The sequence below is a fragment of the Bos indicus genome, chromosome 17 (genome assembly GCF_029378745.1).
Source record: "Bos indicus isolate NIAB-ARS_2022 breed Sahiwal x Tharparkar chromosome 17, NIAB-ARS_B.indTharparkar_mat_pri_1.0, whole genome shotgun sequence".
In the NCBI taxonomy this organism is placed as follows: Eukaryota; Metazoa; Chordata; class Mammalia; order Artiodactyla; family Bovidae; genus Bos; species Bos indicus.
This window is the reverse complement of record NC_091776.1, coordinates 34,686,079-34,713,215: the sequence shown is the minus strand read 5'-3', so window position 1 is coordinate 34,713,215 and position 27,137 is coordinate 34,686,079. Positions and strand designations below refer to the sequence as shown.

The 27,137-nt window shown below is 35.7% G+C and overlaps 1 protein-coding gene across 8 annotated transcripts in view; it reads left to right on the top strand.

Moving 5' to 3' along the window:
* The window catches only part of AFG2A (AFG2 AAA ATPase homolog A), a 332,309-nt gene that overhangs the window by 117,033 nt on the left and 188,139 nt on the right, over window positions 1–27,137 (top strand). The window contains exon 15 of one of the 8 annotated variants that reach the window (XM_070770149.1): window positions 1,312–27,137. This exon is cut by the window's right edge and continues 26,593 nt beyond it. The exons of the other annotated variants lie outside the window; for them this stretch is intronic. Within the exon in view, the coding sequence (XP_070626250.1) occupies window positions 1,312–1,383 (72 nt within the window). The 3' untranslated portion in view covers window positions 1,384–27,137. The remainder of the gene's footprint in view (window positions 1–1,311) is intronic. 8 annotated transcript variants of the gene reach the window in all.

Genomic DNA, 27,137 nt, shown 5'->3' with positions numbered 1-27,137 from the left:
AGATTCCAAATGCTGCATTAAAGGTTGATATTTACCAAACAAATTTCTGGAGTTTTTGTTTTGGCTTTTGAGGTTTTATGCTCTTTTTTTTTTTTTTAAGTTTTTTTTTCAGGTATCACCTTTTCAAATGTTCTTGTTTTTGAAAAGTTCCTTTCTTCATACAGGTTATAAAGTAGGCAAATATCATCCAGATGCAAAAGTGACTTTTCTTTTTAACCACTTGATTGTCAGAAAATTGGGGTTGGGGGAGAGCCATAAATCAGCCTTAAAGGTACTGTTGTGAAATAGAAAACTTAGCTGACAGTTGAAAAACACCTTAACTTCTTCCCTGAAAATTTATTACTCTTTAAAAAAGGAAAACTTGTTGAGCTGCATATTTTCTCTTTTCATAGTTGTCTGTTCAGCCTGTAATATTTTGGTCTATTTACTATGCTGTTTAAAACCTTCTATTAATGTAAAAATAATTCTGAGTTACACCAGAAATGTCTGACTATGATTATTCAGAATTGAGTCATTTTTAAAGTTGAAAAATCTTCTCTTGGATTATAAATACCTATAGAATCTCATGTTTGGGAACTAATGTTAAGTGTAGCCAAGAACTAAATCTGGAGCCATTTTTTGACTATTTTAAAGTCAAATAGAAGAGCTAGTTTGGTGATTATTTTTAAAGTGCTTATAGAGGGTTAACAGTAATATGCCATATTTTGGTCTGGCATTATATTTTCTTTTGTATTTGTGTGTTTGGAAGTGGTGTACAAAAGTATCAGATGGGGCATATAAGAAAATTCAGTTCTTAAGATATGTGCCATCTAATTTGAAATACAGGTAAATTTTGAAGTATTATAATCATAAAACATGAACAGTGTAAACTTTGTATGCAGTAATTATTGGTGTATACATTAGAGTAAATTTGAAAAATGGATTTTAGATCTCATACTTTGGTCTCTATTATCATCTGTGTTCTATATTTGACAATAAATTTGGTACTGCAATTACTGTTTTTGAACACAAGATGGTGATGCTCACCTGAAATGTTTCCTGCATGTAGGATGTATTGCTTTCATTTATTTTAGTCATCAATTGCATTTTAATTTATTCATTTATTTTACCTATTGATTGAAGTATAGTTGATTTACAGTATTATGTTAGTTTCAGATGTACAGTATAGTGATACAATATTTTTAAATTTATCCTCCATTAACAGTTATCAGAATATAATGGTTATAATCCTCAGTACTACACAATATACTTTTGTTGTTTATCTTTTTGTACATAGTAATTTGTTTTTCTTTATCTGATCATGGCACCCAGTCCCAACACTTCATGGAAAATAGATGGGGAAACAATGGAAAGAGTGACAGACTTTATTTTGGGGGGCTCTAAAATCATTGCAGATGGTGATTGCAGCCATGAAATTGAAAGACTCTTGCTCCTTGTAAGGAAAGCTATGACCAACCTAGACAGCATATTAAAAAGCAGAGACATTACTTTGCCAATAAAGGTCTGACTAGTCAAAGCTATGGTTTTTCCAGTTGTCATGTATGGATGTGAGAGTTGGACTATAAAGAAAGCTGAGCACTGAAGAATTGATGCTTTTGAACTGTGGTGCTGGAGAAGACTCTTGAGAGTCCCTTGGACTGCAAGGAGATCCAAGCAGTCCATCCTAAAGGAGACCAGTCCTGGGTGTTCATTGGAAGGACTGATGCTGAGGCTGAAACTCCAATACTTTGGCCACCTGATGCAAAGAGTTGACTCATTGGAAAAGACCCTGATGCTGGGAGGGACTGAGGGCAGGAGGAGAAGAGGACCACAGAGGATGAGATGGCTGGATGACATCACCGACTTGATGCACATGAGTCTGAGTGAACTCCGGGAGTTGGTGATGGACAGGGAGGCCTGGTGTGCTGCGATTCATGGGGTCGCAAAGAGTCGGACACGACTGAGCGACTGAACTGAACTGAACTAACACTGATGGTTAGAATCTAAATTGTAGTCACTATGGAAAACAATATGGAGATGCCTCAAAAAATCTAAGAATAGAGTTACCATATGAGCCAGCAGGCAATCCCACTCCTGGATATATATACTAAAAAAAACCCCACAAACTCAATTTCCAAGAAAATGCATGCATCCCAGTATTCATATTATTCAAGATATGAAATAAACTATTCACAATAGCTAAGATATGAAAATAACCCGTGTCCATAAACGGCTGAATAGAGAAGATGTGGTATGTGTGTGTGTGTATATATATATATATATAACACACACACACACACACACACACAATGGATATTACTTGCGATCTGCTGCTGTTAGAGGCTTCTCTTCTGCAACTGATAAATGAACAGCTTAAAGGAATGAGTGGGATTGGTTTTGCTTTAAAAAGTAGTTGAGGGCTTCCCTGTGTCTTAGTGGTAAAGAACCCATCTGCCAAATGCAGGAGACATGGGTTCTATCCCTGGTCCGGGGAGATCCCCTGTGCCATGGATCAGTAAAGCTCATGCACCACAACTGCTGAGCCTGTGCTTTAGAGCCTGGGAGCCACAACTCCTGAGCCCATGTGGTGCAACTACTGAAGCCCGCACACCCTAGAGCCCATGCTCCCCAACAGGAGAAGCCACAGTGAGAAGCCAGTGTACCACAGCTAGAGTAGCCCCCACTAGCTGCAACTAGAGAAAAGCTCGTGCAGCAACGAAAACCCAGCCCAGCCAAAAATAAATAAAATTATAAATAAAAAAAAACAGTGGTTGAAATTTTTGTCTCTTCTTTTGTATAGCTTACTTAACAAACAGTGATTTACATTTAACTGGGGGTTTATGTAAATTTGGGTTTGGGGGAGTTGAGAACATTAAGAAAATGGGAATTTGAACAGTGTAGAGAGAACAGTCATTAGGCATATACTGTGCACCAGGTATGTGCTGGGGAATTTGCATATATTATCGAAGTGATTCTAGTTCAATGTAAGCAATCTATATTTTACACAGTACCAGTGTGTTCCTTTGGAGAAGGAAATGGCAACCCATTCCAGTATTCTTGCCTGGAGAATCCCATGGACAGAGGAGCCTGGTGGACTGCAGTCCATGGGGTCGCAGAGTCGGACGTTACTGAAGGGACTTAGCACACAGTGTATTCCTTAACTTGATAAATTGCAGGATTAGTAGTGTGTTCCCTCTCATAAGAACTATGGTGTACCATCCATTTAGTATCCTGTTTTAGTGAAGGTATCAATCTTTGTATTTTTTTAATAAAAAATTTCTTATATAGTTAAATATATCCTTATCATATGTATAGCAACTCTAATCCTAGGTGTTTGTCCAACACAAATTAAAATATTTGTCCACATGAAGACCTTTAAGTTAAACTTTTTAAAGCAGCTTTGTTTGCAATTATCAAAACAGGCCCAAATGTCTATCAGCTGATGAATGGATAAAGAACTTACGATATGTTCCTACAGTGAAGTACTGTTCAGCTATAAAAAGACATAAACTGATATATGCAACAAGATGAACGAAATCTTAGAATTGTCATGCTCGATAAAAGAAGACAGGCTACACAATGTCCCATTCATGGGACAGTGTGCAAGAGCAGAATGCTGCTGCTGCTAAGTTGCTTCAGTTGTGTCTGACTGAGCGACCCCTTAGACGGCAGCTCACCAGGCCCCACTGTCCCTGGGATTCTCCAGGCAAGAACACTAGAGTGGGCTGCCATTTCCTTCTCCAATGCATGAAAGTGAAAAGTGAAAGTGAAGTCGTTCAGTCACGTCCGACTCTTCACAACCCCATGGACTGCAGCCTAAGAGCTTCCTCCGTCCATGGGGTTTTCCAAGCAAGAGTACTGGAGTGGGTTGCCATTGCCTTCTCCGAAAGGCAGGATGATAGGATCAGAAATCGGATTTGATAGTTGGAGGGAAGGGCCATGGACCACAGAGTGCAATGAGGAAACTTTCTGGAATGATGGAAGTTTGTGTTTTGGTTATATGTATTTTGTAGTTTGTGTTTTGGTTATACTGATGATCATTGGACTGTGTGTGTTTGTCAAAATGTTTCTGTCTATAAAACTAAAAATAGAGAATTTTACACTATTTAAAGTGAATTTCAATAAATGTGACCATTAAACACATTTGGGGGGTGGGGGGAGCAACATGTTTTAATTGTAAATGCAAAGGAAGAAAGGTCAAGTTTATTTCAGCAACAGTTTCTTCCCAGTAGTACTTTCTTGGAGGTAAAGCCTCACACATCCTGGCTCTTTTCCTAGTGTTTGTCTTCTTATAACCCATTTATGCAGACCTTCCTCTGTCAATGCCTCGGTAAGCTCAGAACTACCTTAGCAGATTTTGCTTTCAGACAGTGCTACCCAGCTTTGAGGACAGAAGTAGGTGTTAGAATTTTGATGCTGGAATGATTAGAGAATTTGGTTTCTTAACAAAAATTTGGCAAACTAGAGATTTTACAAATAAATATTTTAGAGAAGTTATTAAGTACCAAAGTCAGTTAACTTGTTACACATGTATCATGGACAGTTTTTAATCTAGTTTTTATTGTAATAAAGTGTAACTAAAATTATGAAAATATACTTTTCCTTCATATTTTTTTTAAACACTAGATTATACTCTTGTCTCCTGGAGGGGACAGTGCAAGTGAGTCAGATCAGTGCTTTAGACCAATCATCATATTGCATATCAAGTAATAATGTTTACCTTCCAGTAACCTTTTAATCTCTTATGCCAATAAAATTTATGGTCCAAAGGTTACATATTTGACGACAGACTTATTTAGTTATATTTTGTTAAGGAGAAAAGAAGTATAAGTCAATCATAATAGTCACCTTTTGGAAATCTTGATTCTCAAACTTTTTTTGTATTACAGTACAAAAAAGGGGTTATGATCTAATAAAATAAAAACAAGAGGTGGTATAGTTTATGTAAGTAGACAGGTGAAGGAATTAAATGTTAATGTGTGGGCAGGTAAGCAAAATTATGTTTTTAAGCACATTTAGCATCGGAGAAGGAAATGGCAACCCACTCCAGCATTCTTGCCTGGAGAATCCCAGGGATAGGGGGAGCCTGGTGGGCTGCCGTCTATGGGGTCGCACAGAGTCAGACACGACTGAAGCGCCTTAGCAGCAGCAGCAGCATACTTTTGGAGATTTAAGAGTTCTCTTTCGTTAATCCTTTATTTTCAGTCTTAATGATGTACTCATTTCCTCCTCTGGATAAAATGTAGGTGTGCTCTTTCAAAGGCCAGTAGAAGGCTGATATTTTATTGAGTGCAGTGACTTTATGAGGTTGGCGCTGTTATTGCCCCCGGTTTACAGTTGAGGAAACTATTACTTTAAAAGATTTAAGTAAATTGTCTGCTTCATTGGAGTTGACAGTTTAACAAATTCACACAATTTCCAAACTCACACTCTGAGCCACTAACTAAATTAATTCTTAAATTCTGTATCAGACTTAATGTCTTTGAATTGTTTGCTTATTTAGTACTTCGAGCAGCTTCTGCATTTGCCTTTATTTACCTGAATTCAGTCTCTGATATTTGCATTGTATTACCAGATGGCTGGTAGTGCTGCGCGTGTGTGTGTGTGTGCGCGCTCTCTCACAAAACCTATGGGATGACATTAGCTAGTGTAGTAACTTCTGTCCCAGTTTGAGTGAGTCTCCAATTTTCACTTAAAAGAGAGAGGGAAAGGAAAAGAGAAAAGACAAAACAGGGAGGGAGACGTGGAGTTTGCCTGTGTTGTTATTGCTGTAATTATGTTTCGTTTATTTGAGTTAGTTGATTAGAATTGAAAAAGTAAATATTTGCAAGTAGGTGATTAATTTGCCTTTATTCTTGAAGGAAATTTTAACTCAAGACTTCAGCCAATTAGATATAGAATAAACTAAGAAGAGATTGGAAAACTCCTGTGCTGATTGCATGTTTTTTATACATTAAGTTTTATTGGAACACAGCCACACTCATTACTTGTTTGGCTGACAGTCTGAAAATATTTATTGTCTGACCCTTGAAGAAAACCCCTGAACAAATTTTGGGAACAAAACTGTTCAGATAAACTATTTATGGCTTGGATTGTCATCAATAAATACTTATTGAGCATCTTTTATGTGCCAGGCCATGTGCTAAGTGATGGAGAGGCAAAACCAATGTTCTACAAACATGTTTGACTCTCACTTTTATTACTAATTATAACACCAGTTGCAGAAAGCTAGTGGGAGTTATTAGAGCTATGAAATACTCATAAGACAGATCTAATTTCTGAAACAGTAATAATACTGCATCTCTTAGGCAATAGCCTTATCAGTTATGACACCAGAGATACTTCAATTCCTTTTCTCTGGTTTTCCTGATTCTCTTCTAGGCTACTCAGTTGTTTATACACACACACACACACACACACACACACACACTATTATCATATAGTGTACTTACAGTGTTTATTACTCTCTATCTCCCCTTGTCCTACTCCATAAAGGCAATGATTTCTGTTCTGTTTACTGATGTATTTCAAGTACCTGGAAGACATAGTAAGCAGTTAGCATGAAGCAGACCTGCCTTACATACTCTTCTTAATAGCTATATTAGCTTACCTGGAAAGCATCAGTGTTTTCATGTCAGCTATAATTTTGTTGATTGAAAATGAAAAAAATCTGCAGGGCTAAATTGTATATCTTTTTGTTTTATATGTTCTTTAAAAGTTAGATAACTGTTTAGTAAAAATCGTTTTGTGTAATTGAATAAAATTATTTATTGAAAAGAAAAGTGCATACTTTTATGTGCATAATTAAAACTTATGTTAATTGTTCTGATAACCTTGAGGAAGTAATGTGGTTGCATAAACGTTTAATTACTGTTAAAATAATAAGAATAATTTCTCATAAAACTTCTTTTTCTCTTAGTTACATTTGTAAGTATGTTTTGCTGATAGTTGATTACTCTGCCTGCATAGTTTGCAAAATTAGTAAGGAGAACGGTATTCTGAAGCCAAGTTTCCATGAGTTGATATTTCACATTCACTTTTGTGACCTGAACCTGTATTCCTTCAGACAGTGAGAAAAGCCAAATGTTCTTATAAGCAGTGAGGATTTTCTTCATGGAAAACAAAGATGTAAAAGTGTATTCCAGATAAAAGTATAATGTGTATATGGAATATTATAGGTAAATCTACCTATATAAGTATGAATAAATGCTTTTAAGCATTTCATTGTAGGATTTTGTCTTGGTATTATTTTTAAGGTAAAAATTAAAATAAAAATTGAATATATGAAGGGAACCAGAAAAATCCAGAAATATTACAATTAATTGAGCAGGCAACAGCATCTGTAATTCTAATGATCCTGCAAAGTAGTATTTCTGTTTACAGAGATGAGAAAATTTATGTTCAGGGAGATTAATAGCTTGCCATGGTTCAAGAACTAATAAATAATAAAAGCAGTATTGTACGGCAGGGCTTTCTGTCTCTGAATACCTTATTCTTTATCCTATAGCATGTCAGTTTCTCCTATATTGTCATGATGTACCCCCCAAATAACTATGTTGATACTTCATTTAAAAATGTTACATATTGTACATTTGCACTCTATACTTTTAAATTTTAAGTTTTTGTAACATAGTATGCTTCTAAATAACCCGGAAAGGGTGTTCTATGAAAGGAAATGGTTTCCTAATTTCAGGGAGTGGTGCATGGAAGAAATAAATGCCTCCTTGTCTTTCATTTTAAAGCTAAAGCCATTGCTTTCCAATTTTCAGCTGACATATATTCTTCCATTTTACCTCTCTCATCTCATTAACATACTAGGCATTATGTAGCCACATACACACATGTACATAATCACAGTATGATTTTCAAAATGTTTTATTTAAAATATTTAATATTTCAAAAGTTTTTAATTGAAAGTACTGTGTATAAGAACATTGACCAAAGACATCTTTATTATATAAACTGAATGCTGAAAAAAGTGGGATGTTATATGGTACTTTTTATGACTGTAGTGTACATTGTTCATATCATTAAGTGGAATTAGCCAGCCATGTTAGCCAAGAAATTGAGATAACATAATTCTGTAGCCCTTTATATAAAATTCACTTCTACTTTTACTAAATTCAGATGTTGAGTTGTTTTAAGAATAAATACTTCGATTCATTTAGTGAGTTTTCCATTTTTAAAGCATTAAGAAATAATGTATTGTTTTCACTGAGACTTGAGGGCATATGACCTATGAACCCTTGTAATCTGGTTTAGTATAAAATTTGATGTTATCTTGTTACATAGACATCTACATTCTCAAATAGCTCTCAGATTTTACATTTAATAAAGACACTGAAAAGGCTTATTAAACTTTTGACTTGATGAAAGGCTGAGAAACCAAAGGGCAGTGAAGGAATTAGTATTTCTGATAATGGTTATACATTCAAGTCTTGTGGTGGCATATGGAAAAGAATCCTAGTCTTGAAAAATTGGGAAATTTAAGTTTTAATATTATATTTAATTCTCTAACTTTCAAGTGACTCCTTATAGCTGCCTCTTATTTCTCCCTGTTTTTCATCACAAATTTAACTTTTCCCCTTTTAGAGTAGATCATAAAACCAAAAAAGAATAAAAGGTTAATTATAATAGTGTAGTGAAATTATTTTGTACGTATTTAAACATTAATGGGTGTGTGTGTGTGTGTGTGTGTTTAGTTGCTTAGTAATGTCCGATTCTTTGTGACCCCATGGACTGTAGCCTGCCAGGCTCCTCTGTCCATGGGATTTCCCAGGCAAGAATACTGGAATGGGTTGCCATTTCCTTCTCAAGGGGATTTTCCTGACCCAGGGCTTGAACCCACGTCTCCTGTGTCTCCTGCATTGGCATGCAGGTTCTTTACCCATTAAGCCATTAACCCAAATATGACACATTTAAACATTATTTAAACGTTAATTCTTACTATAGTGATAATGATTGCAATGATACAGGACCTTATGGATAATGTTTATTAATACCAACAATTGCCTTAAACTAATATCTGTTGAATAAGTATATGACCGAATGATTGTATGAATTTAGAGCTCTGGGCTCCTTCCTTTGAATGGATGGTCCTTCTTCTTGGTTTTGAAAATATTATTTTAAAAGACAGCTTAATGGGGTTTTTTTTTAGTTATTTTATATAAATGCCAAAGAGAAACCGTGGAGTCCTCCTCAAGACAAATGAGGTAAAGAAAAACCCCAAAAATTGATGAGCTAAAGTGTTGATTTCTATTTGTTTTCTATGTTCCTCAGTTCATTGAAATTAAAATTCAGGTATGGAGGCAGTCCTCTTGAGTTTTTTGTTTGAGTCTGTCAAATTTGTTCTTTCCATATCAGATAGTAATACTGCTCAAGATGATTCTTGATTTAAGGATTTTTTTTTTGTATTTCATATTTGTCTATTTATCAGTTAAGTCATATGAAACTTAATTACTTCCATCATTCAGATCTCAGTTTCTTTCCCATCAGAGAAATAGTGCTGTGGAATCATTTTGTGTAAATAGTTGGCTGCAAGTACAAAGATAGAAACTTAAATACAGAATAGTAAATTTGTTTGTATTCTTCTTTATCTGATTCCCAAGCATTAACATTTTTTCTTCTGGTACCAGTGTTTTAAGAGTCTTCAAAAGTATCCCTGGGGCACAGAAATTCTGTTTAAATATTTCCATGTGCTTTATTTTCTTGATATTTTAATTTTGCAGAATGAATTTGCCATTTACTTTTGATGAAGTTAGTATCTATATAGTATCTTTAGATTATTATTTCCTTGATTTAGAGGATAATTTGAATGTTAGAGTTTTTTAAATACATGTACATAGATGGCTATTAGTAATCAGATTTCGTTTACAACTAATCTACTGTAATATAGTTATCAGGAGCTAGTGGGGAGTCATTCACATATTTTTATTTCCTATGTCATGTACTTGCAAATATTTGATGGTCTTCATTGGCTTTTTTCTCTGATGTGTTTTGAACTTCAAAGAATGAAGCACTACATACTTATCTCTCTGTATGTGCATTTTCTTATGTGTTTATTGGTTTTAAGTAATCTACTATACATGTAAGTGGACATTTAAAAATGATAGTCCTTCCAAAAACTTTGCTTGGGGTCTTTGCTGGGAGGACGATTTAGAGGGATGAAGAGGGTCGCTTGCTTTACTGTTTATCATTTTCCAGACAAATCCATGGAGACAGGCTGCTGATAGGATAGGAGAAAAACAACAAAAACAAATACAGTGCTTTGGCCTGGAACTGAATTGTATTATCTGCACTGTCAGCTAGAGTCTTTGCTCACTTACCCAGACAATCTCTACAGGGATTAAAACATCCCCCTGCCTTAGTAATAGCCTTTAGTATGCTGCAGCCTCATATCCAGTTAAAAATAAATCAAGCTATAAACAGTTCTTAATAGCTTGCAAAATCCTCACTAGTTCAGCCTTTGAGGACAGTGATTATGCTGAAAAATCAAACAGGAGTGTCAGTAATTAAATTACTAATTACCTGTATTTCATTTTTAGTTTCCATATATAGCTCCTTACAACCCCCGCTTTGAGCCTGATTTGGAAGGTTGACATTTTGTCATCTTTGTCAAAGTTAACAAGAAAAACATGAGCCCTTACAGTAATGGGTACACTGGTAATTCAAGACTATTTTCAGGACATTTCTCTTATTTGTTAGATTTATAAGAATTTTGACTCTATAAGAAAGTTTAGAGGGAGAGATTTATAGAAACAAACAAGAAGAAAAACTTCAAAAGATGCTGTAAACCAAACAGAAACTATTAGAACCAGATTCTGTATCAATGTCTGAGCTATCCAGAAGCTGATTATCTATTCTTTCTTCTAAAATTTTTAATAATGGGGATTTTGTAATCTTCTCTAGCAGTGATTCTCAACCTCGTGATTCCTACTCACCACACCCCTTGGACATTTGACAATGTCTGAAGACATTTTTGGTTGTTGCAAGTAGAGTGATGATATTGACATCCAGTAGATAGAGAGCAGGGCTGCTGCTGAACATCCTATAATGTACGAGGGAGCTCCCATAACAAATATTATCTAGCCAAAAAGTCAGTCATGTTGAGGTAGAAAAATCTTGCTCTCAAGCATGCATTTTATCCTGATGGCAATTTTCCGAAATGAAGAGCCACACTGATACTTAGAGTGTTTTATAGGGAGATTTTTTTGATCTGTTTGAATTACTAAGAAGAGAGAAAAGAGAGTTTAGATGTTGATTTGGGGACTTACGGACATGGTAAATATAAACATTCTTTGAAAAATATTCATGGAGACAATATGGTGATCTCATGATACAGAGAAATGAAAATCTTATCATAGAAAGGTGAGAAATTTTGTGTAACTTCTTAACCTTCACAAATATAAAAGGAAGCTTCTACTTTGTAGGAGATGAGGTTGTAAAGAATTTTTTCTTTATTAATGCTTAAATCATTTAATTAAAAAATAATAATATGTAAAATTCTCTTAGAATATTCAGCAGCCTGAAGCTTTGAATTTACTTCATAGTTGAGACCGTGGGTAATTTATTTAATGTCTAAGCCTCAGTTAACACATCTGGAAGTCATGTGGTTATTTTATACTTGTCACATGGATGTTTGCTAATTTGTACTGACCCTGAACTTTTCTCGGATGAATTAAAAGAATTGTCCAACCTTTACCTAATTGATTGTTGCTTGCAGTGTAAGAGGTAGGCATTTCCATGTTCATTCCACAAGTGGAGCTATTGTACCTCCATTCATTTTCATCATTATCTACTAAATCATAGTAGTTTGCAGTAGGAGGAAGTATATGTAAACCACACATGTATAAACACAAACACATCTAGTAACTTAGTGGTAGGGAAGTTAGAGACTGACAAAAAGTGTTTATATTGCCTTCCAGAGATCTAGGTTTTTGGAACCTGGCTTGTTTCCAGGGTATTTCTATTACAGCTGTAGAGGTTTGTGGCAGTATTTCATAGAGAAGAGCATATAGCCTCTTAAGAGATGTAAGAATATTCCATCCATTGTATGTCCTCATCATACATTGGGGACTAAATGTAAATGATCTCCTTAATGCCACAATATGTAAAAAATTGCAATTGACCTTGTTTTTAAATAGTTGTGTTGTTTGCCATACTTCCCATGCTCCATTAACTGAATACATTTTATGAAAGTTATGCTTACTGTAGAGGGTGAAAAAAATGCAAATTGAAGTTACAAATCATATCCAGTCACTTACTTTTGTTTCATGTTTAAGACGTTGTCTCTTTCATTGGAGACATGCAGGAGATCTACATTCTGTCACCACCAAAACTCTTCATAGGATTTTGGTTTTGTTTTGTTTCTTTAAATTAAGGGACCAGCCAGAGCTGTGAAGTTAGTATAGAGAAAAAATGGTATCTCAGTTAGAGGTGAAAAATGACATATGATTTCTTCAAGATTGTAATGTAGAAAATAAATTTTTTCACTGATAACAGAAAGGAAAGTAATAAATAGCTTCTTGTATTCTATGTATATTTGAGTTACTTTTCACCTTAAAGACTATTTTACACGATATTTTAATATCCTGTAATATAGATCTAAAAGATCTAAAGTGTTTAGAAAGACCTGTATGCTGATATCTTGCCCCTACCTCTGTATCCCAATCTTGCCTTCCTCACCTGATTTTTATTAGTCTCTTTCTTCTTCCAATGCTGTTTTTAATGCAAGCAAATATGCATATATTTTACTTCTTACACCCATGTCTCCCACAGTTCAGGTCAGTTCAGTCTCTCAGTCGTGTCTGACTCTTTGCGACCTCATTGACTGCACTATGTCAGGTTTCCCTGTCCGTCACCAACTCCCAGAGCGTGCTCAAACTCATGCCCATCAAGTCGGTGATGCCATCCAACCATCTCATCCTCTATACTCCCCTTCTCTACCAGCCTTCCATCTTTCCCAGCATCGGGGTCTTTTCTAATGAATCAGTTCTTCACATAAGGTAGCCAAAATATTAAAGTTTCCAGCTTTAGCATCAGTCCTTCCAATGAATATTCAGAACTGATTTCCTTTAGGATGGACTGGTTGGATCTTCTTGCAGTCCAAGGGACTCTCAAGAGTCTCCTCCAACACCACAGTTCAAAAGCATCAATTCTACACTCAGCTTTCTTTATGGTCTAATTCTCACATCTGCACATGACTACTGGAAAAACCATAGTTTTAACTATATGGACCTTTGTCAGCAAAGTAATGTCTTTGCTTTTTAATATTTTGTCTAGGTTTGTCATAGCTTTTCTTTCTTTTTTATTTATTTTTTTTAAATTTTATTTTATTTTTAAACTTTACAAATTGTATTAGTTTTGCCAAATATCAAAATGAATCCAAGGAGCAAGTGTCTTTTAATTTCATGGCTACAGTCACCATCTGCAGTAATTTTAGAGTCCAAGAATGTATTCTCTCACTGTTTCCACTGTTTCCCCATCTATTTGCCATGAAGTGATGGGACCAGGTGCCATGATTTTCGTTTTCTGAATGTTGAGTTTTAAACCATCTTTTTCACTCTCCTCTTTCACTTTCATCAAGAGGCTCTTTAGTTCCTCTTCACTTTCTGCCATAAGGGGGGTATCATCTGCATATCTGAGGTTATTGATATTTCTTCTGGCAATCTTGATTCCAGCTTGTGCTTCATCCATTGTGGCATTTCGCGTGGTGTACTCTGCATATAAGTTAAATAAACAGGGTGACTGTATACAGCCTTGACATACGCCTTTCCCAATTTGAAACCAGTCCATTGTTCATTGTCCAGTTCTATCTGTTGCTTCTTGACCTGCATAAATATTTCTCAGGAGACAGGTAAAGAAAGAAATAAAGTGAAGTCGCTAAGTTGTGTCCAACTCTTTGTGACCCCATGGACTGTAGCCCACCAGGCTCCTCTGTCCATGGGATTTTCCAGGCAAGAATACTGGGGTGGGTTGCCATTACCTTCTCCAGAAGATCTCCCCAGCCCAGGAATTGAACCCAGGTCTCCCACATTGTAGGCAGACACTTTATTGTCTAAGCCACCAGGGAAGTCCAAAGTGAAATCGCTCAGTCATGTCCAACTCTTTGCGCCCCATGAACTGTAGACCCCCAGGCTCCTCCGTCCATGGGATTTTCCAGGCAAGAGTACTAGAGTGGGTTGCCATTGCCTTCTCCAGAGGATCTTCCTCACCCAGGGATCGAACCCAGGTCTCCCACATTGCCAGCAGACACTTTACCGTCTGAGCCACCAGACAGGTAAAGTGGTCTGGCATTCCCATCTCTTGAAGAATTTTTCACAGTTTGTTGTGATCCACACAGTCAAAGGCTTTAGCATAGTCAATAAAGCATAAGTAGATATGTCTCCCACAAATACACGAAATGTAGAAAAATGCATACTTCTAAGTCCTTTGCTTTTTTCCTTTAGCTTTGTATCTTGGAGATCTTTCCTTATCAGTCTATGGGTATTTTCCTATGCTTTTGCAGGTACACAGACACAATTACATACAAATAGTCCCCCACTGATGGACACTTAGGCTGTTGCCATCTTTTGCCATACCTCAGATATGCAGATGACACCACCCTTATGGCAGAAAGTGAAGAGGAACTAAAAAGCCTCTTGATGAAAGTGAAAGAGGAGAGTGAAAAAGTTGGCTTAAAGCTCAACATTCAGAAAACTAAGATCATGGCACCTAGTCCCATCACTTCATGGGAAATAGATGGGGAAAGAGTGGAAACAGTGTCAGACTTTATTTTGGGGGGCTCCAAAATCACTGCAGATGGTGACTGCAGCCATGAAATTAAAAGACGCTTACTCCTTGGAAGGAAAGTTATGACCAACCTAGATAGCATATTCAAAAGCAGAGACATTACTTTGCCAACAAAGGTCCGTCTGGTCAAGGCTATGGTTTTTCCAGTGGTTATGTATGGATGTGAGAGTTGGACTGTGAAGAAAGCTGAGCGCCGAAGAGTTGATGCTTTTGAACTGTGGTGTTGGAGAAAACCCTTGAGAGTCCCTTGGACTGCAAAGAGATCCAACCAGTGCATTCTGAAGGAGATCAGCCCTGGGATTTCTTTGGAAGGAATGATGCTAAAGCTGAAACTCCGGTACTTTGGCCACCTCATGCGAAGAGTTGACTCATTGGAAAAGACTCTGATGCTGGGAGGGATTGGGGGCAGGAGGAGAAGGGGACGACAGAGGATGAGATGGCTCGATGGCATCACCGACTCGATGGACGTGGGTTTGGGTGAGCTCTGGGAGTTGGTGATGGACAGGGAGGCCTGGTGTGCTGCAATTCATGGTGTCGCAAAGAGTTGGACCTGACTGAGTGACTGAACTGAACTGAACAGTTCCCCTGGAGAAGGAAATGGCAACCCACTCCAGTATTCTTCCTGGAGAATTCCATAGACAGAGAAGCCTATGGTGGGCTACAGTCCATGGGATTGCAAACAACTAACACTTTCACTTTCTTTTTCAACAGTACCTCAAAGAATAACCTTCTCCAAGAATTATTTTGTACTTATATGCATTTGTTATAAAGTGGAATTTTCTGTCTCTATTGATTGGCTTTCTACTATAAGGAAGAATGTTCCCTTTTTCCTTGTTTTTATCACTATGAACTTAGGAATTCTTACTGTATTCACTTTTTTAGTTTTTACCAGTATTTATCTTGATGTTCAAATTGTCCCAATTTAGGCCACTTGGATCACCTTCCACTCCCATACTCGTTGTTTGATCTCCATCGTTCTTTTGTACGTTCTTTCTGGCAAAATGTGTTCTGGACTAATAATCCTGAAATCTGCCACTTCTTCAAGAGGAACTGATTCCTTTTGATGGAGAACAGTATTTAGAAGTCAAGTTGTGCATACCAAGTGTGTTTATAGCTACTGGGGTGTCCAGGTCTAATTTAAACTAAATTTTTAGTTTCAAGTTTGGGGGCTATGTGTGTAGTCTTCTTAAGACTCATGATTATCAGTTCTGTGGAGAGTCTTTTTTTCTTTATTTCTCTTTTACCTAAGGCTATGATGCCGTATCCCAGAGTCTCCCTCTGTAGCCTGGGTTAGGCAGTGTTGACCTATTTACAATGTCCATTTGGGACTCACTTCTTTTTGTACTCTCTCTGATTCACTCATCCTCGAAGGCAAGGCCCTTGACTTTTTTGTTGTTGTTCTTTTTAAACCTTCACAGATATATGGGAGTCATTAATTTCTGGATTACAAGGAATCCTCAGGTATACTCAAGACAAATGCCTGCTCTAGAGTTAGCTATTTTTCATTAGCTTACCTCTGTAAATTTGTAGTTTTCTTTTTGTTTCTCAAGAATTCTCTTATATTTCTGTCACTTTTTAAAGAGATGGTTTTTTAATTTTGTGTTTGATATTTTTAGGTGCTGATAACTTAGGTTTTCTTTATGTTGGGGAAAATACAGCTCTATAATTTTAAAATTAGATATAGTTGAAGCTTTCTCCAACAATATAGGATTTTGCTTAAAGAAATTATTTATAAAAGTATTAAAGCAAAAATTCAGGTAGAATGTCTTAGAAAGAAGGAACTATTTATGAAGAGTTATAGTTGACTAATTTAGTGCTGAAAGTTAGAAGATAATCCTAGGTGTGATCAAGTTTCTTGCATTATTTCAACAGGTTATTTTTTCTACCATTTCATTCCATCTGTTTCTGTTTCTTGCTCTTGTTTATGAGGAGACTTAGGATCATAATCCTGACTTCAGGAGAGAGAGAAGATAATAATTAGTTGCACCCATTTCACGTGCTAGCAAAGTAATGCTCAAAATCCTCCAAGCTAGCCTCAGCAGGATATGAACCAAGAACTTCCAGATGTATCAGCTGGATTTAGAAAAGGCAAAGGAACCAGAGATCAAGTTCCCAACATCCACTGGATCACACAAAAAGCAAGAGAGTTCCAGAAGAACGTCTACCTCTACTTTATTGACTACACTAAAGTCTTTGACTGTGTGGATCACAACAAACCAAGGAAATTCTTAAAGAGTTGGGAATACCAGACCGCCTTATCTGCTTTGTGAGAAACCTGTACGCAGGTCAGGAAGCAACAGAACCAGACATAGAACAACGGACTGGTTTCAAATTCGGAAAGAAGTATGTAAAGGCTGTATATTGTTACCCTGCTTATTTAACTTATATGGAGAGTACATCATGCAAAATGCTGGACTGGGTGAAGCACAAGCTGAAATCAAGATTGCCAAGAGAAAAATCAGTAACCTAAGACATGCAGATGATACCACCCTTATGGCAGAAAGTGAAGAAGAACTAAAGAGCCTCTTGATGAAAGTGAAAGAGGAGAGTGAAAAAGCTGGCTTAAAACTTTAGTTGTACTCAAGTTCATCTAAGTACATTCAAAAATCTAAGATCATGGCATCAGGTCCTATCAGTTCAGGGCGAATAGATGGGGTACCGATGGAAACTGTGACTGACTATTTTCTTGGGCTCCAAAATCACTGTAGATGGTGACTGCCGCCATGAAATTAAATGACGCTTGCTCCTTGAAAGAAAAGCTATGACAAACCTAGACAGCATATTAAAAAGTAGAGACATTTCTTTGCTGACAAAGATCTTTGTAGTCAAAGCTATGGTTTTTCCAGTAATCATGTACAGATGTGACAGCTGGACAGTAAAAAAAAAAAGACTGAATGTCGAAGAATTGATGCCTTTGGACTGTGGTATTGAAGAGGACTCTTGACGACTCCCTTGGACTGCAAGGAGATCAAACCAGTCAATAGTAAAGGAAATCAACCCTGAATATTCACTGAAAGGTCTGATGCTGAAACTGAAACTCCAATACTTTGGCCACACTGATGCGAAGAGCCCTCTCATTGGAAAAGACCCTGATTCTGGGAAAGATTAAAGGCAGGAGGAGAAGGGGATGACAGAGGATGAGATGTTTGAATGGCAGCACCAACTTGATGGAGATGAGTTTGAGCAAGCTCTGGCTGATGGTGAAGGACAGGGAAGCCTGGCGTGCTGAAGTCCATGGGGTCGCAAACAGTTAAACATGACTGAGTGACTGAACAACAACAGTCCTTTATTGTCTTTCTACCATTTCTCTTCTTAGACTTAAAAAATTAAGATGAAATAGAGTAGTGTGCAGGATGGAGCTATCTTCACTCCCAGTTTGGCTTTCATTTTGCAACTTGTTTATTTTTGGAAATCTTAACATTTTCTGTGGAATTAATCGATGAGCTAGATGTGCTGGGATTTAGAGAGCTTTAGACCAGATTACTAAAATAAAGGTTCAGTTTAGATAGTATTGTGTTAATGAGGCCATAATTATGGGCTATTTCATTGTCGTGACCAGTTGTTTTCTAAATTCACATAATTTATTATCAACGCTGACCAGCCATTTCAGTTGTGTCTTAGTTGTTTCAAGTACTGGTCAAGGGAATGTGGGTGGATCCCTGGGAGTTAATCACTCCTGTTGAGGAAACAGTTCATTACATTTAAATTTCTACAGTGAGTCATTAACACAATTCTCATATTTAAAGTTCTGCTTGTATCTTTTCTGACACTTTCTATCTTGCCTTTATTCACATAGCTTCTCAGAGAAACTAAAAACAAAGAAACAAAAAATAATGATTAAGGGATAATTATGATCAAAGGACTTTGGTATGCTGGTGATATTTTATCCATCAGTATTTATGTCTAAAACAGATAATTAGTATTAACCATCCTTTCAGTTTACATTATTTTTCTTATTGTGTGTGTGCTGTCATCATATATAGGACCTTAAACATGTTCCTCAGGCAAGAGTAAGTCTTGGTGAATGAGGATTGTTACTGCTGTCAAATTAAGATACTTTGTTCTGTAACCTTCTTATCTAAATATACTATTTTAATTGAGTCAAATCCCAAAGGCCTTTTTGTATCCCCTTGGAGCATAATGAACTTTTTCCTCCTAATTCTTAAAAGATGAGTATTCCAGGGTGATTGTTTACAAAACTTTTTAGGGGGCAAATCCAACTTTTTTAAACTGGCTTTGTTACTCACTCTCAGGGATACTATCATCCCATAGTTTTCATTTCTGACTCAGGGGCCAGTGTATGCTCTCATTTTCTTAGTTTTTTCGTTTGTTTGTTTCTCATTGTTTTGTTGCCTCACTCATGTCCGCACATCACCTTCTATTTCCAATCTGTATGTTCAAAACTTACTTGTTTTAGTGTTTAGGGTATTATTTATGGGCTTTTCATGTGGCGCTAGTGGTAAAGAACCTGCCTGCCAATGCAGGAGACGTAAGAGATGCAGGTGCAATCCCTGGTCTGGAAGATCCCCTGGAGGAGGGCATGGCAACCCACTCGTATTCTTGCCTGTAGAATCCCATGGACATCAGAGCCTGGTGGGCTACAGTCCATAGTGTCACAGAGAGTTGGACACTACTGAAGCAACTTAATACACAGTGTATTGTTTAGATAATTAGGTAATTATTTCTGTAGGATATGCTGATATGGGATAAGTATGTTTGTTTTAACTATGCTTCTCTCAACATAATATTGCTACTTTTGATGTTTAGTGCAGTAACAACTAATGAAGATACCAGGAAGAAAGACTTTTAATATTGTATTGATAAACTGTTCTTTCTGTACTTAGGACTATTTCCTTGTATTTTTATTAGTCTATTTTAATGAATATAGTATAAAACTATTTTAGCTTGGCTGTGTCATCTTTTTTCAATTACATGTTTGTTAGACAGCATTTTCATTTGTGAGCAGTGTTTTGAAATATACCTCTGCTCATCATCCAGATGTGTCCTACATTCAATATTGATTTAAATTTGCTTTACATTCCTTAGTTAAAATGGTCATTCCTTTTGTCTTCTCATATGTACTTTACTTTCTGAAAACTGACCTCTTTGTTTTTTTAATTTTACTTTTTTGTGGGGAAATCTCTTGTCAAAGGAACTTTAATTTTGTTTTCAAAACGGAATTGACTTGGAAAATCCCGTTTTACTTGAGTCTGAAAATGGAAAGGTGACATTTTTAATTGCAAAAGGTGTTTGAAATATCTAGAGTAACTACTGCTATAAAATGTGTTCATGTATATAAAGACTAGAGGATGATATTCAAAGAATTGAAAAAAGGTTAATTCTTTTTATAAAATTTTATTTAATAACATATAGTCGTTTTCAGTTTAAAAGGAAGAAGATATTATCAGATCTCTGCCTATTTAACTTTAGAGAAAACTTTGTTTGGTCTATTATGTAGACATCCAGTCAGTATAGCACTTTATTCATTGTACAAATACTTATGATTTTTCATCTTTTCTAGGAAATATCAATTAGTGTTAACATCTCGTATCAATTTTATTGTAATGTTTTGAAGATTTAGTCATGAAGAGAAATAACACCTTGCTTCAAAACAATTGGTGTCCTCTTCAATAAAATAATACATTCTTATTGGACCTCATTATATCCTGGGGTTTTATTACATCATTTTTGTGAGTGTGAGTTTTAAGAGGAAACTTTGATCATGTCAACATTCAACTTTTAAAAAATATTTGTTCTGTGCTATGTGCTGTGCTAAGTCGCTTCAGTCTTGTCCTACGCTTGACAACCCTATGGACTGTAGCCCCCCAAGCTCCTGTGTTCATGGCATTCTCCAGCCAGCGATACTGGAGTGGATTACCATACTTTCCTCCAGGGGATCTTCCTGACCCAGGAATCAAACCTGTGTCTCTTAGGTCTCCTGCATTGGCAGGTGGGTTCTTTATCACTAGCACCACCTGGGAAGCCAAAAAAAGTGATTATTAATTATTTATTTTATTATTTATTTGCCCTGCTAGGTCTTAGTTGTGTCATGAGGTATCTTCAGTCTTTAGTTTTGTCATGTGAACTCATATATTACACTTCTTTCAACACAATTTCTTTACAGAGAAAATGTAACATAAGGTTCAGAAATTATGATTTCTTTTGTTTTTGTTTTGTGTGTGTGTGTGTGAGATTCTAAAACAAAAGTACTGTTTTATCTTAGGAGACACATTACTTTTCCATGTGGTCTTCTTTACTGCTTTTACCTGTAGCGTATGAATAAAGTCTATTATTGAGTTGCATGCTCTATTCCAGATGAATTCACAGAAACCGTATTTGGAAAAACTATGCTGACTCTTTGTGACCCCATGGACAGTAGCCTACCAGGCTCTGCCATCCATGGGACTTTCCAGGCAAGAATACTGGAGTGGGCTGCCATTTCCTTCTCCAGGGGATCTTTCCAACCCAGGGATGGAACCCAGGTCTCCTGCATTGCAGGCAGACGCTTTACCATCTGAGCCACCTAAGGGCCTACATGTATGTGTCAGAAGCAGTGTCATCAGTGGGTCAGCTTTAAACTTTTTTGCAAAATAACACACAGATTTTTCTAGATAGATATAGAAAAATGAGAAGTGTTGACTAGAAGAAGCCATTCTGTGGGACTGGTCATCTCCAGTAGACACTGGATTCCTGGGTAGAAATGTGGTATCAAGTATTTTCCAGGTTTTTTTCTGAATATTGATCTATCATTTTTTTGTTTTTGAAAAATGAACTTGGAAGCTGATTTATTGAGATAATTGAGACCATTTGCCATGAAATTCCTCATATATCCCATCTTGAACTATAAAAATAGCTCTGCCCTGTTACTTATATGCTCCTCCTTTCCTCTAACCTGAGATGGACATATTCTCCTTAAAGTGAATTCCTCTGCTTTGTTTCTGTATCTCATCTCAGTTTTTTAAATTTTAAGCTCTCTAGTTCCTCCTTGGGTGAACAACTTTAATAAAAGTGAATATGTAAGGGTCACCATGACTACCACACAAAATTTAATGGCTTCTTAAGGGTTCTTATTTGTCTTGAATTTCACAAATTTAATCCTGCTGACTACTCACATCTCCTTGAAACTCTGTATCCCATTAGCTCCAATGACACTACAATTTTTCCTTCTGTTAACTTTTTGTCCACTGCTTCTCTTTTATTTCAGTTGAATTTAACAATCATTTAATATGGCATAAGAATTAGACAAAAAGCTGAATCCAGTTAGGCACTCAGTATTGTTTTTAACTCAAAATGTGTCTCAATTGCATTTCTCTTTTCCATTCCCTTTGCTTCCATTCTGGTTGACTTCTTTCCTTGGCTTACTATAGTTGTCTTCCAGTTTTCTCTGCCCACAGGCTCTTCTTCCTCCATTTCCTCTTTGTTTCTGTTTCACAATATTCTTCCTAAAGGATTGTCTTTAACCAGGTTTTATGCTGCTTTACCCCATTATTATACTGTTTTTACCAGGGTATCATGCTGCTAAGGAACCTTCAGTGAATCCTTGTTTGTCTCAAGTCTCGCCCTTCATTCTAGCCTTTTTAGTTTCAAAAGTTGGGTCCCATCTCTCTCTCTTTTCTATTCTCACTAAACATTTGTCCATTTATTCTGGAAATTAAACTCTTCTGGTGTCCTGTGTTCTGTGCATTCTATGTTTAGGATTTCCTCCAGGCTTCTTCTTACTTTGTCTCTTTTATATTTTCTTACTACATTTTCTCAGCTGTCTTGGTCTTACAGTTTTTTAAACTAATTTTGCCCTACCAACCTCTTTCCCTAGCTTACTTCTCTTCAGTACTATTTAGTTTAGTTCTTGATTTTCTCTAATAGTTTATTATTTTTCAGATTTTTCTGTTCATCTAATAACTTAAAAATATTTTGAGGCCAGAGAGATGAAATCATATTTTTGATAAGTGTGAGGTCATAGATATTCCACAAATATTTGCCCATTGAGTAAAAATAAGACATGGAGGTTTAGGTATTTAAATCTCCTTCATTTTCAATAAGAAATTGAAGCTAATTTCTGAGTAAAACATAGTTTAACTATTACAATTTTATTAACTTCTGTAGTTTTGAAAATTTTGCATCAGCAGGGGGCAGTCAAACCAAAGTTCATTTTGCTATCGTATGAAAAATTAAAATTAATCTCTGTGAAACTTACTCTACTTGGGTTCCCAGTTACACTTTATAATCTACTTGTAAGAAAAGGTGAAAACTCTTTAGTAGTAGGTTTGTAGAAACTTTTTTTTTTTTTTTACTCATGGAAGGTAAATTTTTTAAGTGAAAACAATGAAAAAATATTTTTTAGAACATAAAATGCGATATTTGTTGTTTTTGATTGGTAGCCCCTTTACACAGAAATTTATTTTTTCTGCCTCCAAATTAGTTTTTCAGTAAAATCAACTTATTGAGCTGTTTTTCATTCAACAAAGTATTAACTTTGATAGACTACTTTTATTTTCTCCTGTGAACTTGAGAAAAATGAGTTTTTTATTAGACGCTGTAGTGTGACACTCTAAAACGCAGTTTGGCAGATTCTTCAAGTTTAATTGGGTTTTTCCCTGAGCCTTTGCTCTTGCTGGCTGCAAACGCCTAGTGGTTTGTGTTTATAGATGTGCTCATTTTCAGCTCCTTCTGGAGGTTAGCCTAGTGCTTAGGAAGAGAGAGACACAGTTTATACTGAATAGTGTTTAACATAGACTGATGGTATTACTGTATTTCCTGTTTTGTGTTCACAATAAGAAGATTCTGAAAAAACCCGCCTTTGTATAAATACTTCACTGACATTCCAGACAAGTATAATCTTGTCTGCTAGTAGGCAGGAAAGAGTGATGTCCTGGAATGCTGTTAAGAGAAGGAAATCTCTTTGTGTTCCACAAATGATACCCGTAAACCTTTTAAGAATATAATTTAAAAATGACAACTCTGTATTTGCTTTTCCTTCCGTTTATTAACTTTGTATGCTTCAAAGTTCAGAAATGAATTTAGTCAGAAAAAAAATCCATTGTGTCTGAGAAAACAAGCATCTTCCTGGTAGTTTGCTAGAAATGGCTGGTAGAAACACCAGAGGGTAAACATGAAAAAGGGTTTTAGTAAATAATTATTACTTTTTTCCCTCTTAGCATGAAACTTATTTTGATACTTCAGTCAGGCTTTTGATAATTCTCTGCAGGCTTAAAAGATGCAGGATTTTCTACTCTTTTCCAAATTTCCAGTAAAGAAATAATTTGAAGATTGTTTTGAGAATACAAATTATATATTTTTAAAGTTAGATTGGAAGTTTTTATGTTATTCTGTTATTGTGAACCATTAAGATTTAGAAAAATAAATCATATAACTTTAATCTTGAATATTATAGTGAATGGGTTTTCTTATACTTAATTATGATAGTTAAGAATTCAATTAAAATTGTACTGAAGTTTGTCTACAGTGACTGAAAAAGTAATAGTCATGATTAAAGCTTTGAATAATAACAATGACAAATAGCACAGACTAAACCTATGTCTGATTTCTAGATTATTTGTGCTTTTTCTGCTTTCTTGTTATATTCATTATTAATGTGAGAAATAACCTAATTACTTACATTGACTCTCTTCTTCAGCCCTCATTCCTTCCAAAAATCCAACAAAACAAAGAATCATTTGTGAGTATTTTTAAATACATACAAACTTTAAAATGCTTATCAGTTTCAAACTGTAGAAATCTATCATGTGCTTTTTGTGATTAGGTAATTCTTTTTGTAATTAGGTAATTAGGTACATTAATATGTACATGTCGTATGTTGTGCCTTTTGTTTAAATATTTGCTTTAAAATGTGTTAATATTATTCTTTGTGTATGCCCCTTGTCATAAATCTGCTTTGATGAGTTCTGAAAATACTGTGACTGCTGTATCTTCAGTTAAGAGTCTTTTAAAGGGAGTAATAACACAGTGGAGCCGCTAACTTGATAATGGAGGTTCCATGGTGTCAGAAACTCAGATTCCTTCTATCTTGCTGCTGTACCGTTCTTTAGGCCACATAGTAAAAATCTTATTTTTATGTCACTTTGGTTCTCAATCGGATGAGCAGGAATGAGGGATGAGGTAATGAAGAGCTCAGTCTCTCACTCTAAGGACATAACCTATAAATTTGTTGTTGTTGTTCAGCTGTAAAATCATGTCCAACTCTTTTGCGACCCCATGAACTGCAGCACACCAGGCTTCCCTATCCTTCACTGTCTCCCAGAGTTTACTCAAACTCATGTCCATTGAGTCAGTGATGTTATCTATCTATGTCATCCTCTGCCCTTCCCTCCACCCCCCACTGTTCTCTTGCCCTCAATCTTTCCCAGCATCAGGGTCTTTTCCAGTGTTTTACATGGCAATAATCTGGTTTTACTTGTATTTCTGTCTCCTCTTGATGCCTTTACATATTTATTCTCCTCTGCTTAGCCATAAAATGTTGAAGTTAATGAAAATTGTGTGCCATGACCCCTCTTTTCCTTTTCGGTCCATAGGCAATCTCATCTATACCCATGGCTTTAGGAATCAACATGATTGCCCCTGATTCATCTCAGAGATTTGTTTTGACCTCTTCATTGAACTGCCTACTTAGATACCTCAAAGGCATTTCAAATTCAGCATATCCTGAATCTAAGTTTTGTTGAAAATATTTTAATCGTTAAATCTTAACTTTATAAAATCAATATAGTACCATACTTGATCCTATAGGTAAAAACTGAGATGTAGACAGGTTAAGAAACTTTATCAAGGTAATAGAGCTTAGTAACTTGTGTATAGTTCTCTGAGTTTTTGATAAGTGTGAATAATTGTATAACTACCACTACAATCACAATACAAAAAATTTATTCATTGCAAAAAGCTTCTTCATGCTGCACCTTTGTAGTCAAACCCTCTTTCTGCCACTAACCCCTGGCAACTATTGATCTGTCCCTATAGTTGTCATTTCTCTTGTCACATAAATGGAATTATATAATATGTAGCCTTTGAACATGGCTTTTACTTAGGTTTTTGAAATTTATTTGTGTTGTCTGTATCAGTGATTTGTTCCTTTTCTCTTGCTGGGTAGTATTCCACTGTCTAGAAGTGCTACAGTTTGTATATCCATACATTCCAATTTGTTGAAGGATATTTTAGACTGTTTTCATTTTTTGTTATGAATAGTGAAAGTGTTAGTTGCTCAGTCGTGTCCCAGTCTTTGGGACCTCATGGACTGTAGCCCACCAGACTCCTCTGTACATGGGATTTTCATGCAAGAATACTGGAGTGAGTTGCCATTCCCTTCTCCAGGGAGAAGGCATTGCAGGCAGTTTCTTGAGCCACCAGGGAAGCTTCTTTGTTATGAATAGTGCTGCTATAAACATGAGTGGACAGATTTTTGTGTGAATGTAAGTATTCCTATCTCTAGAAATAGTAAGTCATAGGGTAACTGTTACTGGCAGTTTGTGTCTTCTTCCTCTTTTGAGGTTTCTCAATTTTCTCAATCTTTTCAAAGACCCTGGTTTCATTGATTTTTCTCTTTTGCTTTTTAATTTTCAATTTAATTGGTATCTGTTCTTGTACAATTTTCCTTCTTCCTTTGGGTATTTTTTTGCTCTTTTTATTCTTGTTTCATATAGTGGAAACATTACTGATTTGAAACCTCTCTTCAGATGCTATAGATTACTCTCAAAGCACCGCATTAGTGGCATTTCACAAATTTTTGATATATTTTTATTTTATTTTCATTTAGCTCAAATATTTTCTAATTTCTCCCCTAAGATTTGATTTCCTTTTTGATTACAGATTTGATTACCAGTGTATGTTGCTTAATTTCCAAGTATCTGGAAGCTGTCCAGATAGAATTGTGCTTTTAACTCCTAGTTAATTGTTATGGCAGAGACATTTTTGTATGATTTCAGTTCTTTTAAATTTGATAGATTTCTTTCATGATCCAGGATACCATCCTGTCATTGAATGTTCCATGTAATTTTTAAAAGAATGTAGTTTGCTGTTGTTGGGATATCTTTTTCTATTCTTTTACATATAACATATCTATTATTTTATTTCATTTTAGTTTCATATAGAATAACAGTTAGGTCTCGGATTTTTTAATTGATGTGTTTATACCATTTACATTTAGTAAAATTGTCAGCATGTTTGGGTTTAGTTCTATGATTTGTTTTTCTGTTTGTTTTTCTTTCCTCTACTATCTTTTGTCAGCTTCCTTTTGAATTACTGAAATATTTTTCAGTACTCTGTTTTAGTTTATATTTTGCTTTTGTTATTGTATTTCTTTGTATGCTTTTTAAAATTTAGTTATCCTAGTTATTATAATATTAACACTTCATTTTTCA